The 19,333-nt window shown below is 44.5% G+C and overlaps 1 protein-coding gene across 2 annotated transcripts; it reads left to right on the forward strand.

Annotated features, from left to right (window-relative positions):
* Positions 1 to 4,762: 4,762 nt before the first annotated feature.
* LOC123401389 (ethylene receptor 3-like) lies at positions 4,763 to 8,822 on the forward strand. Of its 2 annotated transcripts, XM_045095178.1 has the most exons (5): positions 4,764 to 5,077; positions 5,216 to 5,282; positions 5,538 to 5,732; positions 5,811 to 7,616; positions 7,726 to 8,822. In XM_045095178.1, the coding sequence occupies exons 3-5, from the start codon at positions 5,730 to 5,732 to the stop codon at positions 8,257 to 8,259; spliced, it is 2,343 nt and encodes a 780-aa protein (XP_044951113.1). In that variant the 5' UTR covers positions 4,764 to 5,077; positions 5,216 to 5,282; positions 5,538 to 5,729; the 3' UTR covers positions 8,260 to 8,822. The 2 variants fall into 2 exon arrangements, with proteins under 2 accessions (XP_044951112.1, XP_044951113.1); XM_045095177.1 differs by having other exon boundaries at positions 4,763 to 5,077; positions 5,538 to 7,616.
* Positions 8,823 to 19,333: the final 10,511 nt, after the last annotated feature.

The following is a 19,333-nucleotide window of genomic DNA, read 5'->3' on the forward strand; positions in this document are numbered from 1 at the left end:
ATTTAATGCACAAAAAATCTACAGTTCAATTAATTTTAAAAAATACCTTTGTAACAGATGGGTTTTCGTCTGAAACCTTGATACTTTGAGTTTTATAGAAAATAAACAAAAATTATAAAATATTCAAAAAATAAACAAAAATGATAATATATTCAAAAAAATCCTTTGAGATGTTGTTAGGTTTTAGTGTCTAGTCGGTATAGAAATTTTGAGATATGAATTTTTACCGTTTTTGCAAAAAAAGGAAAAAAAATAAACGGCCATAACTTTTGCATACAACGTCCAAAAAAATTAATATATAAAAAAATAGAAAAAATTGGTACTCGATTTCACCCGGCTTGCCTCGTGAAGTTTTCTCACATGCTCAAAATACCAAATGGAAAAAAAGTTTTTTCAAAAAGAAGTTTTTTCGCAAAAAAAAGAAAATAATTTTATTTAAAAATATTAGGTTGTTTTCATTGAAATTCACTATTGTTGTTACTTATTAAGTTTATTTTAATAATTGTTTGTAATTAAAAAATTAAATCATGTGACATGACATCAAGACCGAAGTTGTTTAGGATTGATAGCTTATTATTGTCAGGAAAACAACAAGTGCACACTTGGCAACTAGGGGCGATAGAACCAGAAAGTTAAGCGTGCTCGGGCTGAATTAATGAAAGGATGGGTGATCGGCCGGGATGTTAGACGATTTGAAATGAGTGATCCACGCTAGAGCAGTGAGGATGGGTGATTAGAGATTAACAGGGCCGGAACTAAAGGTTGGACCTTTAGTCCCGTCCCCTTTAGTCCCGGTTGTTGAACCGTAGATGTGAGATTTGTCCCTTTAGTGACGTCTTGGAGTAGAGCGCTAGCTCCCATCGGCCTGATCTGGCGTGTGCTCGTCCTGGTTTTTATCGTTGTGCAGCTTTGGTGGCGAGAGCTGTTGCAAGTGGTGGAGCTATGGCGAGAGATCTCCGAGAATAAGGCCGTCTTCCCCGTCTTTTCGAGCTCATCTGTCCTGGTGCCGAGGTGCTGCGCTGGGCGGTGGTGGCTCTGTATCTCTGTCGTGCTTCCGAGGAGGAAGACGGTAAGGAGGTGCTCGGCTATGGCTCGATTCAATAAGGGTCATGTTCTCCTTCTCTGTTTCCGCTGTGCTGCTACACTGACCCTCCCCCTTCTAGCCTGTCGTGGTGGCGAGGGGAAGGGTTTGCTCGATGGGGTAACATGAGACATCTACCATATCACTAAGCTCTCTAGATTTGAAGGCCTCCCATTTAACTGAGGTCACCAATTTAGAGTTGGGTTACCAATTTTGATCGGGTCAACAATATCTCAAATCAAATATTAGATTTCGTTCATGGTTTTGACCAGGTCAACAATCCCTCACCTCAACTGGAAGCAACCAACTTATAAATGTTATCAAGCCTAGGAACCCTCTCATCACCTAAAAAAAATAAGCATATATATGTGATATTGTAACACCAATATAATACGTGTAACCACATACACGTATTTTTTTCCACATACGTGTGAGTCAATTATCATATCACAAACTCACACCGCAAAAAGCCCACTGGAACACCGTATTACATGAATGAAAAAACACACTCCATCATCCTCCTCACTAACCAAACCTAATACTCACTCTGTTCTCAAACATAAGGTGTATAAGTTTACTGAAAAGTCATTTTTATAACTTTGACCAGGTTCGAATGCAAAAATATCGACACCCACAGTACCAAATAATAAAACACGAAAAATTATTTCGTTACAAAAGAATCCTAATTGATATTATGGATACTGATATGTTTTTGGAAGAATGTGATCAAATTTAAAGAGGTTGAACTTTTTCAAAGAAACTAATATACCTTTTTTTTATTTTAAGATAGATTGGATATATGAAAACTCAAAAACATCAACAGCAACAATAGAGCACGACCAATCCTTGAGTTGATGACGGATCGCACGCACGCACGCACGCGTTCATGGGGCCGTGTAGTGTACTAGTGGAGCGGTAGGTACTAGTACTACGAGACCAATATATTGGTCGGAGCCAGGGGAGATGAACCGAACTCAAGCCGAGCACAGCCGATCATCATTGAGCGAGTGACCACTGCCTAGCTACACACTAGTGTGGTGCCATGTCTACCATGGCGTGTAGGACTACGCCCACTACCACAACTGTACTTACACATTTCCGTTTCCAATAAATCCAATTAAATCATGCTCCTACTAGTTTGCTGCAGCCCAGCCAGGCGTTATTACATACAGGAGCACAATCGTTTCTGGAAATACCGGCGCTGCTTCTACGGGCAGGCAGGGGCGGGGAGACTGAGACAGAGGGATAGAGAGGTGTGTGTGTGTGAGTGTGACAGGGTTACAAGGTCGCGGCCGCAGAGGATCCGCGGGAGGATGGACGTCCAGTCCAGGTTCTCCTCACCCGATCTCTGCGCCCGTGGCGGCTCCGGCCACAAAGCAAATCCTTCCTTTATTTAGTGTTATTACGTCGTACGAGTGGTGTCATGGCTGACGGCTGGTTATGGTTTCGGCTTCCCGTTGCATCGCAATCGCATGCCTGGTATGGTATTGGTATGGGATGCAGGCCACACCGCCGCGGCGCTGCTGCCTACTGGTGGTGGTGGTAGTTGACCAACGTTTAACCTCAAAATCCCCATCATTTCTCTGCAAAAAACGTCTCAACAATCGTTTTCGGCGCCACTTGTGCAATTTCTGTTTGACGTTGCAAAGAGGACGATCTAGGGTTCCCTCGCCGCTACAACTCATCCGTGAGTATGTCGCCGCACTCCTTCGTATGTGGGGAGTGCGGGGACATATCATAGTGGTCTTTTGATAATTTTTCGTTGTCCATTGCTTTGATCATTCCGATGATGGTAACGAACGAGGATCCCCTTTTTTCTTCTACGATTCCAAACACGTGTGGGATACTGGATCCCACAACGAGGTTGGGAGGATGAGTAGCTCTTCATTGTCCATCACTTCATCCCTTTTGTCGGCGGCAAGCAATAAGTTCTTCGATTCCGACAACGCGTGCATTGTCGGACTGGTTACGAGAACAGATGGAAGGATTGTGTTTTTCGTCTATGATCAAAGTATGGGTTATAAGTTCTTCATCCCTTTTTTCCGCACCGCCAAAACAGTGCTGGTAAAGCCGATTAGAAAATATATTATCCTAACTGTCACAAAACTTGTATAAAAAGCATAAAGAATGATTTAAAAAGCCAGTAACAAACAGACGCTCCCTTTGAGAAGTCACCTGAGCGAACAAATGTTCCCTTCAGAAGGATTGTTTGAGTGAATGATATCATCGAAAGTGTTGCCTCAAAAAACACTCACAATGAACACTCAGAAATTTCCATACTATAATAGTTATATTTGTCATACTATTACAAGAAGTTTTGCCATGTGTAATTTTCTATTTTTTAATCATGATAGCAAAAAGAATTGTGAGGGTTTTTTCCATGCTACTCCCTCCGTTCCTAAATACTCCCTCCGTTCTATAATATAAATCTTTTTAGAGATTTTACTAGAGGACTACATACGGATGTATATAGACATACTTTAGAGTGTAGATTCATTCATTTTGCTTCGTATGTAGTCTTCTAATGAAATCGCTTAAAAGACTTATATTTAGGAACGGAGGAAGTACAAGTCTTTATAGAGATTCTACTAGTGGACTATATACGGATGTATATAGACATACTTTAAAGTGTAGATATATTCATTTTGCTCCGTATGTAGACCACTAGTGAAATATCTTAAAAGACTTATATTTAGGAACGGAGGGAGTACAACAGAGTAATTTGCCATACATACCAGAGACTCGTGCATGGCAAAAACTCTTAGGGGATTTTCCAATTTCTGTTTATAAGCCCTACATCTAAAAACACTTTGGGGTATATGATTTTTTGTCTTTCTCGAGATATGAAGAGTATTTGGAATACATACGAGTTTTACTTGAAATAAGAATTTTTAATTTATTTTCTACAGAAACAATACAAAGAAGGACGAGGCTAATTTGCACCTGTGCTCAGATGAGCCTGTGGATGAATAGGAAAATACCGAAAAGTAGAAAACAAATTCGAAATTATCATTTTTTATGTGCAAGATGCTTCTGTTCATGTTGTCCGTGTAAAATTTAATGAACTTTGGAAATTTGAGTAGCTCGTTGTCTTTTTTGCCACGAGGTTTTCGATGGTCAACACCGCAAAATTTAGATGGATATAACACATTTGAACATTTTGGATGTAAAAACCATTTTTTTTTGCATTTCTACTGCAGGCACCGTTTTAAATTGTCGTAGTACAAAAACAGTACTACCTCCATCTACTAATACAAGGCCACTTCACATTTGCATGTTTAACTTTGACCATCAATTTTCCAAGCAAAATGTGAGTTATATGCCATTCGATGGGCATTTGAAAGAACTTTCTGGAAATATACTTTTTATGACATACAATCCATAGTTTCTTAACCAAAATTAAGAATCAAAGTTTGACACAAAAAATAAAGTGGCCTTGTTTATAGAAATGGATGGAGTACTATTATTAGTAAATCTGGGTGGGAGTATTTCTGGAAAGTGGTGCCACACAAAAGGCGCCAGTCACTTGAACCCCACGCCACCCGTGCTGGCCGCCGGCCCCGGCCCCACCCACCCCGCCGACGAGTGGGCCCCACCCAGACATGGACCACCCGCCAGTGAGACAACCGCACAGCTCCACCGCCAGCATACCCGTGCCGTGTGAGCGAGCGGAAAAATGAAATAAAAATCATCTCTTTCTCCTCTCTGCAGGAGCAGCAGCAGCAGCGGCGGCGGCGGCTGGTTGATTTGATCTGATTAGTTGAGAATCAGTGGTGAAATCTAATCCCATTCCCACCGGCGGACGATGCTTTCCGCCCCCACTTGCCGATGTTTCTTCCGCGACTAGCCCAGCCCAGCCCCGGTCCAGGTCCAATGTCTTCGTCTTCCCCTCACCAGACTTCCGGCTCACTCCCCCTCGCCCCCATGCCGGACGCCCCCCACTGACCGGGCCAACTCTCCCCGTCGCTGCCCGCTTCTTCGGCTTTTTCCTCGACGGTACGCGCCTGCTTCTCCTTCTCCGGCTGATCGATCGGTTGATTCTTGCTTCGGTCCGGCGGCTGGTGGTTCCTGGATCGATCGATCCGTGCCGTCTCTGTCTCCCGGAAGGACTAATCCATCTTCTTGCTGCTGCAGGGCTAGCTCTTCTCCCGCGGGATTCGATCGCGGCAACTCCAGCTCAAGAACCGCGGCTGAACTTCAGGTAGCTGTTTCTTGTTTAACGATTTTGTTGGATTCGCCCTGCTCCTCTCTCCCTCACGGGCTGGATTGGATTGGATTGGATTTAATGCCGCCGAGATCGCCTAGCCTGTCTCTGCTCTTCTCGTGCTCGTGCTAGTGTGGCAGGACAAGTGTCCGGCTCCTGGCGCCCCATCCCTGCCCCCTCTCGCTTGAATCTTGGTTCGTTCTGACTTCCCCACGCAGGAAACTGAAATGTTCTGATTGTTCGTTCATGCAGGTGGCGCGGGATTGATCTCGGATGCCGCCGAGGTTGACTGGATCTTTCCTCCCCTGCTCAGACACGCCGCCGCCGCCGCCGTTTCAGACTGGCTGGATTAAGCGGCGCTAACTAATCAGCTCCGCTTCCCCACCTGCGCGCTAACCGCAGCTCCAATGCCGCCAAGATTGTAGCCTCCTCCGTAACTATCACATGGTGTGTCCCCGATTTTGCCTTCTTCCCCGGATACTTGGCCCAATCTGTTTGCCACTGACAAGATTGAGTTTGCCGCAGCTGGACCGGATGGCGCCCCCGAGATTCAGATGCGGAGCCGGCGCGCGCCGGCTGCTGCTGCTCGCGCTCGCGCCCTTCGCCGCTGTGGCGGCGGCGGGCGGTGACGTGGAGTACCCGCATTGCAGCTGCGACGGCGGGGGCGGCATGGGCGGGTTCTGGAGCATGGACAACATCTTCCGGTGGCAGAAGGTGAGCGACCTGCTGATCGCGGCGGCCTACTTCAGCATCCCGCTCGAGATCCTCTACTTCGTGGCCGGGCTACGGCATCTGCTCCCGTTCCGGTGGGTGCTGGTGCAATTCGGCGCCTTCATCGTGCTCTGCGGCCTCACCCACCTCCTCGCCGCCTTCACCTACGAGCCGCATCCGTTTGTGCTCGTGCTCCTGCTCACCGTCGCCAAGTTCCTCACCGCGCTCGTCTCCTTCCTCACCGCCATCACGCTGCTCACGCTCATCCCGCAGCTGCTCCGCGTCAAGGTCCGCGAGAGCCTGCTCTGGATCAAGGCCCGCGAGCTCGACCGCGAGGTCGACCTCATGAAGCAGCAGGAGGAGGCGAGCTGGCATGTGCGGATGCTCACGCAGGAGATCCGCAAGTCGCTCGACCGCCACACCGTGCTCTACACCACGCTCATCGAGCTCTCCCGGGTGCTCGGCCTCACCAACTGCGCCGTCTGGATGCCCTCCGCGGCTGCCAGCGACGGCAAGGTCACGATGCACCTCACCCACGAGCTCCGGCGCCGGGGCGGCGATGAGGGGCTCGTCGTTGTCGGGGTGGACGACGTGGATGTTGTGGAGGTCAGGAGAAGCGACGGCGTCAAGCTGCTCGGCCCGGGCTCGGCGCTTGCGGCGGCCAGCGGCGGGGGCAAGGAGGATACAGGAACTGTGGCCGCCATAAGGATGCCGATGCTCAAGGTGTCGGACTTCAAGGGCGGCACGCCGGAGGTGATCCAGACGAGCTACGCTGTGCTGGTGCTGGTGCCGCCCGCGGACAAGACTTGGGGCGCCCACGAGATGGAGATCGTTGAGGTGGTCGCCGACCAGGTGGCCGTGGCGCTCTCGCACGCGTCGCTGCTGGAGGAGTCGCAGGCCATGCATGACCGGCTGGCCGAGCAGAACCGCGAGCTGCTGCAGGCGCGGCGGGACACGCTCATGGCGAATGAGGCCCGGGACGCGTTCCAGCGCGTCATGAGCCAGGGGATGCGGCAGCCTATCCACTCCATCCTCGGCCTCGTGTCCGTGGTGCAGGAGGACGATCTGACGCCGGAGCAAAAGCTGGTTGTCGACACCATGGGCCGGACGGCCACCGTCGTCTCCACGCTCATCAATGACGTCATGGAGATGTCAGCGACCAACCGGGAGCGCTTCCCGCTGGAGACGCGTCCGTTCCAGCTGCACTCCATGATCAGGGACGCCGCCTGCGTCTCGCGGTGCCTCTGCGACTTCAGGGGGTTCGGCTTCGCCGTGCATGTCGAGAACACGCTGCCGAACCTCGTCATCGGCGACGAGAGGAGGATCTTCCATGTCATCCTGCACATGGTTGGCAACCTCATCAGCCGGATCGACTCGGGCCACGTCACGTTCCGGGTGCGCGCCGACGACGAGGTGGCGGAGGACACACTTGGACAAAGGTGGGATCCATGGAGGCCGAGCTACTCCAGTGGGTACTCATCGGTGAAGTTTGTCATCGGGGTGAAGAGCCAGCAGAGCTCTGGCTCGATGATCCCGCCCCGGGGGCAGTTCAAACGGAAGCCGAGCGGCGAGGGCTTCGATCTCAGGCTGAGTTTCAGCATGTGCAGGAAGCTTGTGCAGGTATCAAACTGTCCATTTCTGAGAAGCTCATTTCAAATTCAGTTCAACTGAGAGCATACAAGTAACTGTATTTTTTTGTTCACTTGTTCTTCATTTTGTAATGCCACAGATGATGAGAGGCAACATATGGGCGGTGCTCGACGGGCAAGGGCTGCCGGAGAGCATGACCCTGGTGCTGAGGTTCCAGCTGCAGCCACCAGCGCCGCTCATGTCGTCCAGCACCAGTGGAGGGTCATTCGAGCGGCAATACGCGTCGCCGTCATTCCAGTTGACCGGCCTGAAGATCCTGCTCATCGACGACGACGACATCAACATGGTGGTCGCGCGGAAGCTCCTGGAGAAGCTCGGCTGCGTGGTCTCCTCGCTGCCCTCGGGGTCGGGGTTCCTGAACTCCGTCGGGCCCTCGTCGGGCGCGTACCAGGTGGTCCTGGTGAATCTTGAGATGACGCGGGTGAGCGCCCTGGAGGTCGCTGCGAGGGTCCAGCAGTACCGGAGCGGCCGCTGGCCCTTCGTGATGGCCATGACGTCGGAGCAGAACGCGTGGGAGAAGTGCGCGCAGTCCGGGATCAACGGCATCCTCCGGAAGCCGGTGGTCATGCTGGAGGCGAAGGAGGAGCTCACCCGGATCCTTCAGAGCGCATGATGTCGCTGCGGTTCGTGGGTCATTTCGCCTTCCTGCCATGAACTCTCGAAATGTTGTGAAACCGCTATCTATCACCGGCCGACGATGTCAAAGGGACAAGATCCTTGGGAAATCTTTGATCAGAAGGGCCGTCGCCGCACCGACGGCGAAGAAAGGCACATTGGCCAGCCATGGATTGATGGTCTCCGGCGAGCTGGTTCTGTTCTGCAGTGTTGCTTGGGGTTCCATATCTGGCAATGGTACGGTGCCGTATTCCAGCAGTAAGAGAGGGAAGAGCGTTCCTGATGATGATGATGAACTTTGATTCTTCATGGAGAATTACATATCCAGGAGATATATCTGTGATGATCTCATCAGCAGTGGCAATAAGATTTTGTCTGGCAGGAGAAGAGGAAGAGGGATTCAGAAATGTATTTAGGAAGTGGATAAGAACTAATTAATTGCATGCCTAGTGGAGGTAGCATAAGCTTCCTTTGATCATTGGACTGTAGGTAGTATGAAAATGTAGCAGGAACATTCTTGTATTCAGATATGTTCGATGAGAATAGATCGAACAATTCTTATGCCTTTCCCCCATAATTTTTTCAGATGATGCGTTCATCTTTAAAGAAAAAAGAATGGTTGCTCGAGATGTGGTCCTGTGGCTGCATGTTCAGAGATTCTGCAACTCTCTGAAGCATAGAGTGGATGGAGTAGTAAACACATGTTTAGATGCAGAAGGAAAGATATGGCGCAACCAGGCAGATCTTGTGGTGTCTATCTGCATCAGAATCATACCAAGATTAGCAGATGGTGAGTTGATTAATTTTGATGCTGCCGCAGGCGTGCAATGGAGATGGGATCAGGTGAGTGGGTGATGTGGTTGCTGAAGTTCAGACATGTTCATTGAGAATGTATTGAGCACCTACCTGCTGCTTCTTTCTTTCCTTTTGCTGAAGTCCATAGAAAGAAGAATTCTTATGTTCTCCTTCCATGGTTTTTCAGATGTTATGTTCTTATTAAAAAAAGGAATCTGATAACGCTTTGAATGTCAGGTACGAGCACATGGCAAATGGAACGCTTTCAATAGCAAGTTTAGTGACTCGAGGGTGACAACTTTAGTTGTCGTGTTTCGGCTTATTTTTCTATAGAAAATTGCCATACTTGTCAACTATTGTTATCCTTGCGTCACTAGAATTGCCATCGAAAACATTTGATTTGCCACCCAAAACGTCTGATTTGCCATGTGTTTGTATCTGACGTCAGGTACTTATCATTTCGTAAAAAGAATGGTTGCTGAAGATGTGGTGAAGAAACTGTATTTTTTTAAGCATAGAAAGTAGTAAACGAATGTTTAGATCCAAGGAGAAAGATATGATGCATGTAGAAAGATCTTGTGGAGGGAGTCTATTTGCACCAGGATTATATTATACCAAGAGCAGATGGTTAACTAATCTTAATTCTGCACGCGCGCAATGGTGAGCGAGTGAGCGAGGTGGTTGACCTGTGAAGAGGCAGACATTGATCTCGAGTTAAGGATCGGGAGCACGTGGCTGGTCACGTGCGATGGTGAGTGAGATCGAGGTGACAAGAAAAGCCAAGCACGAGGCCCGCATCATCCGATCGAGATGCATATAGCTCTAATCTCAGATCGCTTCTTTGTTAACTGTCGATTGAGATATATTTTTCTTTACAAAAACGAAGGAGCTGGCTCTAGAATTTGTAAGCAAAACATCATTACAACATTAAAGATAAATCTGTTTTTTATATAAATAAATGTGATTATAAACCTAAATAACTAGTATCGAGTTTCCTGGAAAAGCACACTACATAGAAAAACATTTCACGCGAGGAAAGATCATTTTACCTTGTCGTAAGAGTAGCGACCGGTGTTACCAAGATGATGACTTACTGAAGTATTATTTTATAAAAGTTTTATAAATAATTAATACAATGATTGCATACATCGGCCAATTGCAGAGGCTGGGGTACATCCTTCCTTCTTAAAAAAGAGTTGAAATGAGGACGGCCATGCTAAGCCTTTTGTGATGCATCACATGGACTGTTTTATGTAGGATGATTACCACATCTAACATATTCTTATACCTTGCATAAATATCGTCCGAGGGGGTAGTACCCCACGTGACCAACAATCCTGTCATGCCGGTTGTTTGCCACCTTGGCAAAAGGAAAAACAATGGGGATGATATACAGAACTCATAGGCCTATGAACGTGAATGTGATTTTGCCTCTTTCAGATTTTGATATTAACAAAATTATTTCTCCAAGGATTAATATGAAAAAAATGCATGTTACCACCTTTAATGGCCTCTCAAAGAAACTGATAGAACTCTTCTGAAAATGCATTGGGTTTGGGTGCATTATTATGTGGACATGTCTAGCGAGCGGCCGGTTGCTCGCTAGCGCTCCGGAGCAACCGACCAAAAAAAGAAATTGCAGCTCTTTAATTTATAAAAAAATATATTTTTTTATTCTTCCAATAATCTATAAATAAGAATAGTTTGTCTCCTAAGTACATATTAGGAAAAGTGAATACGTGTGAACATGTTTGTACGGAAAAAGTAAAAAAGTAAATGCAAAACAGTCAGGTGAACACATGTGAATGAATTTAATTTGGGCTTTTTGAATTTTTAAAAAGTCATATTTTCCAAACTGTGCGTTAAAATTCTTAAAATTCAGATCCATCTTCACCTTTGGATTCTTCGCGACGAGATCTTTGAAACTAGATCCCCCATGGGTATGTTTCGACGAAAAATTTTCTGTGTAATTTAACCTCTGTTTTGTGCAACTACGTAGTAGTGGATGTGACTGCGGATGTGCAACTTTCCGCCTATCCCGTGGAAGTGTAGTTTTCACTAATGGCACATCCAATCGCCTAGTAGTTCATGTGCAACTTTCCTCCTGTCCGTGGTTGTGCTTTCACTGTTTTCTACATCGACCAACTGTCTAGCAGTGGATGTGCAACTTCGAATACTGTCAACGCCAACTGTCTACCAGTAATGTAAAACTTTCCCCAGTAACTCCTGTAGATATGTAGCTTTTCTTACTAGCACCCCGTCCAAACCACCCATGCTAGTGATATTGTGTAATTTTAGCACCCCGTTTGTATGCAAATGTACAGTACCCTCGTGATGTGTAGTTTTTACCATCCAACTATCCCTGCCAGCGAGATGTGCAACTTTGTCTGTTGCCCCGGCCAACCACTTAACAGACTGTGTGCAACTCTGTCTATTGCTCCCGCTAACTGAAACAACACATCCACAAGTAAGGAGGGTAAGGAGTTGCACAACGACTACTAGGCAATTGGCTGGAACAACATGCTAAGTTGCACGTATCACTAGTAGGATAGGTAGGATTGGGTGTGCAACATTGAAAAACTAAACATCCACAAGTAGGAAGGGCGGTTTGCACATAAACTACTAGGTATTTGGTGAGGGAGAAGATTAGTTGCAAATAAAATTGGTTTTAAAAAAAAGTTGCATCATGCAGTACTAAAATTGCATCATGTACTAATAGAATTGCACAATATATCACCGAAGTTGTCATATTTTTTTTCATCGGGGCTGCCCATGCGGGATCCAGTTTCAAAGATCTCGTCTTCAGAGTTCCAACAATGAAAACGGATCTGAATTTTAACGCACAGTTTAAAAGATATGATTTTTTAAAATTTAAAACATGAAACAAATGTACGTGGATTTGTTCTTTCCTAAATGAAGTAACCAGTGTGAAAAGAATCCAAAAGCGAGAATTCAAAGTTGGTGAATATGTTATATTGTACAATTCTCGTGTTAGATTTTTTGCAGGAAAACTTCTCTCTAAATGGGAAGGACCATATATCATCGAAGAAGTTTATTGGTCTGGAGCTATTAAGATCAGTAATCTCGAAGCCACTAATCCGAAGGTGGTCAATGAACAAATAATAAAGCACTATATTTCAGGTACAAAAATTAATGTTGAAACGAACATTATCCAAACCATGATACCGGAGGAGCACATTAGGGAGACCTTTCAGAACACTCGAGAACCCTTAAAAGGAAGAGGTATGTGATACGGTAAGTAAACTAACTCAGAAAAATCCACAAAAATATTTTCCGCCAGTTTTGGCATTTTAGAAAAAAAAGGAAATTGAGAAACACACGGAAAGGCAACCCAGGTGCCCACTAGACATCAGGTTGCGCCAGGCCCCCCTTGCACGACCTCATGTCTAGTGGGCCCCTCGGGCACCTTAGTGGCTCCGTTTTCTTGTGGGACACGTATTTACTTGTATAAAAATTCTCTCTATATATATCCCGATGATTTAACCCCAGTACCACATAGAAATCCTCTCTTCTTGTTCTGTGATGTTTTTCTAACAGATCAAGATCACCATGGCCTCATCCAGCTCCTTGAAGGACAAGTTCTTCGAGAGGGTCATCAACACCTACTTGCCGGAGGTGATGAAGCACCATCAAACCATTGAGATGCGTGATGGGGTGCTTCACATTCGGGATGTTCAGGGGTCGAAGAAGATGAGGACCATGGAAGCTAGGCTTGAGGCAATGGAGGACGAGATCTTCAGGTGCCAAGGCATGATGGAGCGTGGACTTAGTGCGAACCACTCCATGATCACGGAATTCAGCCGTGATCTAAAGGTGGATCCTTTCCCTTGGAGGATATCGTCTTCACCCTCAACGAGCAAATCAATTTTATGCAAGGCCAAATCTTCGATCTTCAAAACCAAATATTTGAGTATGAAGCGAGGTTTAAAAATATGAGTTTAGCTACCAATTGCAGAACTCTGGAGACTCGTGCCTCTTCTTATAATGGTGAGCCACCGCCATGGAAGCCGGAAGACAAGTTTGACGCTACCTCATCATCTACACCACCACCTCCATCTTCACCACCAAATAAGGAGACATCAGAACACGGGTATGGGCACTCTCCTTGGCTTGTGCCAAGCTTGGGGGAGGTGTCCCGGTATCGTATCACCATCACTCTTATTTATCTTTATCCATCTTAGTTTGATCTTTAGTTATTTCGTGATTTATGCAAAAAAAAAGTTTAGTTCGATCCTTTTTATTTTGAGTGCTAGTTTCATGATCTATCTATCTATCTATGTAATCGAGTGAGAGTTATATAATAAAGTTTAGATTGAGTTTTGCTTCTTTACTTTCTTTGATGCAATCAAAATAAAGGAAAATAATGAAAAAGATCATATGCCAATCTTATAGTAAGTACTGACATCACCTAAGGAAAAGTATAAGTGGTAAAATTTCTTGAAGGTTGACAAACATAACATTGGTCGGTGATGCAACACATGAAAGAATTAATAAGGGAGGAGAAGACTTACATGCAAATACACCATCCTTGACATCTTTTATGATTGTGAGCCCCCATTAATTATAATATGCCAAAACTGTTGACATTGGACAAGGAAGACAACATAATGATTTATGCTTGTTCACATTCACACAGAAGTTATATTGTTATAGATCCTCTAACACGTGGTACTTTCCCAATACCTTTTCTAGCCAAAACTCCTCACTAAGTAGAGACACTACTTGTGCATCTAAAACCTTAAACCCAAATCCATGTTTCGAGAGTCCACCATACCTACTTATGGATTGAGTAAGATCCTTCAAGTAAGTTGTCATCGGTGTACAAAGCAATAAAAATTGCTTCTAAACATGTTTGGTCATTTAGTGTAAGGGAAATTAAGCATTGTATAATTTTGTGATGGCAATAATAAAGGCGACAGACTACATAATAAAGGTTGCCATCACAAAGGGCAATATAACATCATGTTCCTTTGCACTAAGAGATTTAGCATACAACCAAAAAGTGCATGACAACCTCTCCGTCCCTCTGTGAAGTGCCTATATTTTACCTTCATGTATTTACTTTTGTGCAAGAGTCAGAGTGTTTTCCTGTACTTCCTTTATCTTGTTTTTGGCAAGCATCACATGGTGGGGAAAGATCTAGAAATATATATCCAGCTGAATGTGAGTGATCATGATTTAATATTGTTGACATCACCCTTGAGGTGAATACATTGGGAGGCAACACTATAAGCCCCTATCTTTCTATGTGTCTGGTTGAAACCTTTTGTTCATATAAATGCGGTGAGTGTTAGCAATCATAGAAGACTAAAGGATGGTTGAGTATGTAGACTTGCTTAAAGCTCCGATATGAGACCCTTCCTGTAAGTATGACGAATTGTGTTGCAAAGTTGACTGAAAACATAGTTTGTTAGTTTTCAATAGAGTTTATGCTTCATACTTCGATGTTGTGATCAATTGCTACTTGTTTATAAGAAGCCTTTATGATAAAAGTTATATGATAAAAATATTTTGATGAAGTATTTTATAAAGTTTTATTTGCTGTTATAAAAATGAGCATGATGCTGCTATGTCTGTATTTTGTTTTTATTGACTTCTCTCTCTCAAAGCATGTGGTCATGATTTTCGTTATCGACTTTTGCTTGAGGACACGCGAGGTCTAAGTTTGGCGGAGTTGATACGTCCATTTTGCGTCATGTTTTGTTACTGTTATTTATGGTATTTTTATGCATTTTTCCACTTGGTAGATTAATTCTAATGACTTTTCTCTCATAATATGCAAGGTTTACATCAAGAGGGAGAATGCCGACAGATGGAATTCTGGACCTGAAAAAGCCACGTGAGAGTTAGCTATTCTGCACATCTCCAATTGGGATGAAACTTTATAGAGATTTATTTTGGAATATATAAAAAATACCGGAGCAAAGAAGTACCAGAGGGGGGCCACCAGGCGCCCACTAGACACCAGGGCGCGCTAGCCCCCCTCGCGCGGCCTCATGTCTAGTGGCCCCCCTGGCCCACCTCTCGCGACCATCTTGTGGTATAAATTCCCTTTTACCCTAAGAAATATATGAGTACTTTCAGGATGAAGCGCTGCCGTCTCGAGGTGGAACCTGGGCAGGAGGACTTTTGCCCTCCGGCGAGCGATTCCATGGGAGGAACTTCCCTCCCGGAGGGGGAAACCGAGACCATCGTCATCACCAACAACCCTCTCATCTTGGGGAGGAAAATCTTCCTCAACATCTTTATTAGCACCATCTTCTCTCAAAACCCGCTAGTTCATCTCTTGTGCTCAATCTTGTACCAGAACCTCGTACTGGTACCTGGGGTGTGACTAGTAGTGTTGATTACATCTTGTAGTTGATGCTTTATTGTTTATTTGGTGGAATATCATACGTTCAGATCCAATATGCTATTTAATACCTCTCTCATAATGAGCATGTTTATCACTTGTGAGTAGTTACTTTTTTTCTTGAGGCCACGGGAGAAATCATGTTGCAAGTAGTCATGTGAAGTTGATATTTGTGCGATATTTTGATGATATGAATGTTGTGATTCCCTTAGTGGTGTTATGTGAATGTTGACTACATAACACTTCACCATCTTTGGGCCTAAGGGAATGTATTCTGGTAGTAATTAGAGGGTGGGTTGCGAGAGTGACAAAAACTTAAACCCTGAGTTTATGCACTACTCCGTAAGGGGCTGATTTGGATCCGTATGTTTAATGCTATGGTTAGAATTTATTCTTAATACTTTTCTCGTATTTGTGGATGCTTGCAGGAGGGTTAGTCATAAGTGGGAGGTTTGTTCAAGTAAGAACAACACCCAAGCACTGGTCCACCCGCATATCAAATTATCAAAATACCGAACGCGAATTAACCCAACATGACGAAAGTGACTAGATGTAATTCCCATGTTCCCTTAAGAACGCTTTGCCTATTATAAGAATCTATTTCGGCCTGTCCTTTGCCACAAAAGGATTGGGCTACCTTGCTGCACCTGTTGTTACTATTGCTACCTGTCACATGTTACAATTATCTTGATATCAAACAACCTTTTACCGCTATTTCAGTGCTTGCAAAAATCACCTTACTAAAAACGGCTTGTCATTTCCTTCCGCTCATCGTTGGGTTCGACACTCTTACTTATCAAATGGACTACGATTGACCGCCTATACTTTTGGGTCATCACAAGATAACCTAACACTTTTACATTCTGTTTTTATGGGTTTAGATGATTAATATACTGTAGTAATCATATTTTGTGTCTTTTATTTCAATAAAGTGCCAAGCAAAGCCATTGGGAAAGTGTGAATACTTTTTTTTGATTCTGTGCAAAAACAGAAACTTTTACGTCCAGTGCAGAATTTCTCTAATTTTATTTGTGAGTCAAGAAATTCTGAAATTTTTACACAATTTTTATATTCAAATTATCTGCGTTTTCCTAATTTTCAGAATGTTTAGAGTCAGGGAAGTATGGTGTCCATTCATATCTTCATAGATTGTTCTATTTCTGACAGATTCTGTTTTGCATGCATAGTTTGCTTATTTTAATGTTTGCATAGCTTATATTTGGTGATATAAATTATGGGGATGATATAATACAGTAGGTATCATGTCAGAACAATTATTAATATTTTGATGACAGTACCTAAGTGAATGATCTATCTTTATTACAGTAAACCATCTCACAAAGTTCTATTAAGTTTTGTGTGATTGAAGTTTTCAAGTTTTGGGTGAGATACCAATATGATGTGAATAAGTGATGTCTACTACACAACCTTCTTCTTGTAGACTCGTGTTGGGCCTCCAAGCGCAGATTTTTGTAGGACAATAGCAAGTTTTCCTCAAGTGGATGACCTAAGGTTTATCAATCCATGGGAGGCGTAGGATGAAGATGGCCTGTCTCAAGCAACCCTGTAATCAAATAACAAAGAGTCTCTTGTGTCCCCAACACACCTAATACAATGGTAAATTGTGTAGGTGCACTAGTTTGGTGAAGAGATGGTGATACAAGTGTAATATGGATGGTAGATATAGGTTTTTGTAATCTCAAAATATAAAAACAGCAAGATAACTAATGATAAAATTGAGCACAAACGGTATTGCAATGCTTAGAAACAAGGCCTGTGGTTCATACTTTCACCAGTGCAAGTTCTCTCAACAATACTAACATAGTTGAATCATATATAAATCCCTCACGTGCGACAAAGAGTTCACTCCAAAGTCACAAATAGCAAAGAACAAACGAAGAGATTATTGTAGGGTACGAAACCACCTCAAAGTTATCTTTTCCGATTAATCTTATGAGCTATCCCTATAAGTGTCACGAATAGCCGTAGAGTTCGTACTAAAATAACACCTTAAGATACACATCAACCAAAGCCCTAATGTCACCTAGATACTCCAATGTCACCACAAGTAACCATTAGCTTGATTATACGATATTGATACGTCCCAAACGTATCTATAATTTCTGTTTGTTCCATGCTCTTTTGGGTGACATTGTTATATGTTTTGCTACAATTTTATACCTTTTTACACATATTTGGACTAACCTACTAACTCAGTGCACCCAGTGCCAGTTTCTGTCTGCCGATGTCTTTTAATTGCACGGACTTTACCCCAATTTTCAGAGCCCCAAAAATCCCGAGAAAAATATATAAAAATCAGCGTGACGGAAGCTTCACGAAGCACTAAGGTGGGCCAGAGGGGATCCAGGCCTCACCCAGGCGGCCACCTGGCGCGGGCCCCCTCCTGGCCGCGCCACTCATACGTCTCCAACGTATCTATAATTTTTGATGGTTCCATGCTATTATCTTGTCAAACTTTGGATGTTTTCTATGCCTTTTATATCTTTTTTGGACTAACTTATTAACTCAGTGCCAAGTGCCAGTTCCTGTTTTTTCCGTGTTTTTGACCCTTTTCAGAGGAGGATTTTAAACGGTGTCCAAACGGAATAAAACTTCCAAAAAACCAACGCAAGCTCAAGAGGCCGTCGGGGATTCCTGGCGTCGTAGCAGCCACCAAGTCGCTTGGGCAGCTGGTCCACCCCCCTGGCGCCCTCTTTTGGCCTATGTTTACCCCTCAGACGGAAAACCCTAAAGATATATATCCAGAATCGCGAATTTCTCCACCGTTCAGCCACCGTAGCGCTTCCGAGATTGGGAGCGCCAGAAGACCTCTTCCCGGCACCCTGCCGGAGGGAGGATTGACCTCCGGGAGCTTCTCCACCACCATGGACGCTGCCCGGACGTGTCGTGAGTAGTCCTGCTTGGACCATGAGTCCATGACCAGTAGTTACGTGATGTCTTCTCTCCAATCTTGTGATTCAATGCTTAGCCCTTGTGAGCTTCCCTACATGATCAAGGCATCTATGTAATTTACCTGCTGTTGCTATGCTGAGTTTGCTGGGATCCGATGGATTATGAGATTATGTTCAGATTGTGATCAGTTATATATTTGGTTCTCCTTTTATAATATGTTCTTGAGTAATTCATGCATGTTCTCCGTTGCTTTTTATTGCTTCGGCCAAGTAGTAGATTGTAATTCCAAGAGGGAGTGTTATGCATGATTGTGGGTTCATGCCCCCTGATGTCTAGCTTGAGTGACAGAAACATGAGACTAGGGGATGTGATGTTGCCACCAGGGAGAAAACAACGGTGCTTGTAACCACGGTTGCAAGGATTGTTTACCTTACATAAAGTTCATTAATGCAGTTGTCCGTTGCTTTGAGTTTACACTTTGGCTCGGGCTCGCAACTTAATACCAGCGAGATGTTCTGGATAGATATCTCAAGGTGGATGATTAGAGAGTAGACGCTGATGGATAAACGGTCTACTTTTCTTGGCGTACTGCCCATTACTTTTGAGCATCTAACTTTCTAGTAGCATGATTAGCATTGCGGTGCGTTTATAATTCTGTCAATTGCCCAGCTGTAATTTGTTTGCCGAGCATAGTTGTTTATCGTCTTTTGGGAGAGAGACATCACTAGTGAACATCATGGGACTCAGGTCCATATTTCCACCATTGTTTACACCTCCACCATTTACTGTTTTTATTTTCTTTTCCGTTACAATCACTATAGCTATTCCCGCTTGTGTTTTGATCCTTTGCAAACTACAAGACCGGAGAGACTGACAACATCTCTGGAATCGTTGGGAGCAAAGTTATTTGTTGTGTGTGCAGGTCCACGTCTTCTGCTAGCGCCAGAGCAGCGGACACCTACTTGTTGATCCTCGGAGTCCTCCTGGTTCG

The sequence above is a fragment of the Hordeum vulgare genome, chromosome 6H (assembly GCF_904849725.1).
Source record: "Hordeum vulgare subsp. vulgare chromosome 6H, MorexV3_pseudomolecules_assembly, whole genome shotgun sequence".
NCBI lineage: Eukaryota > Viridiplantae > Streptophyta > Magnoliopsida > Poales > Poaceae > Hordeum > Hordeum vulgare.

What these genes read in the sequence shown, in the direction of transcription:
- LOC123401389 (XM_045095177.1), top strand. Translation starts at nt 5,730, where the DNA reads ATGGTGTGTCCCCGATTTTGCCTTCTTCCCCGGATACTTGGCCCAATC. An exon ending in TGTGCAGGAAGCTTGTGCAG is followed by an intron (nt 7,617 to 7,725) that starts GTATCAAACTGT and finishes GTAATGCCACAG; the next exon opens with ATGATGAGAGGCAACATATG.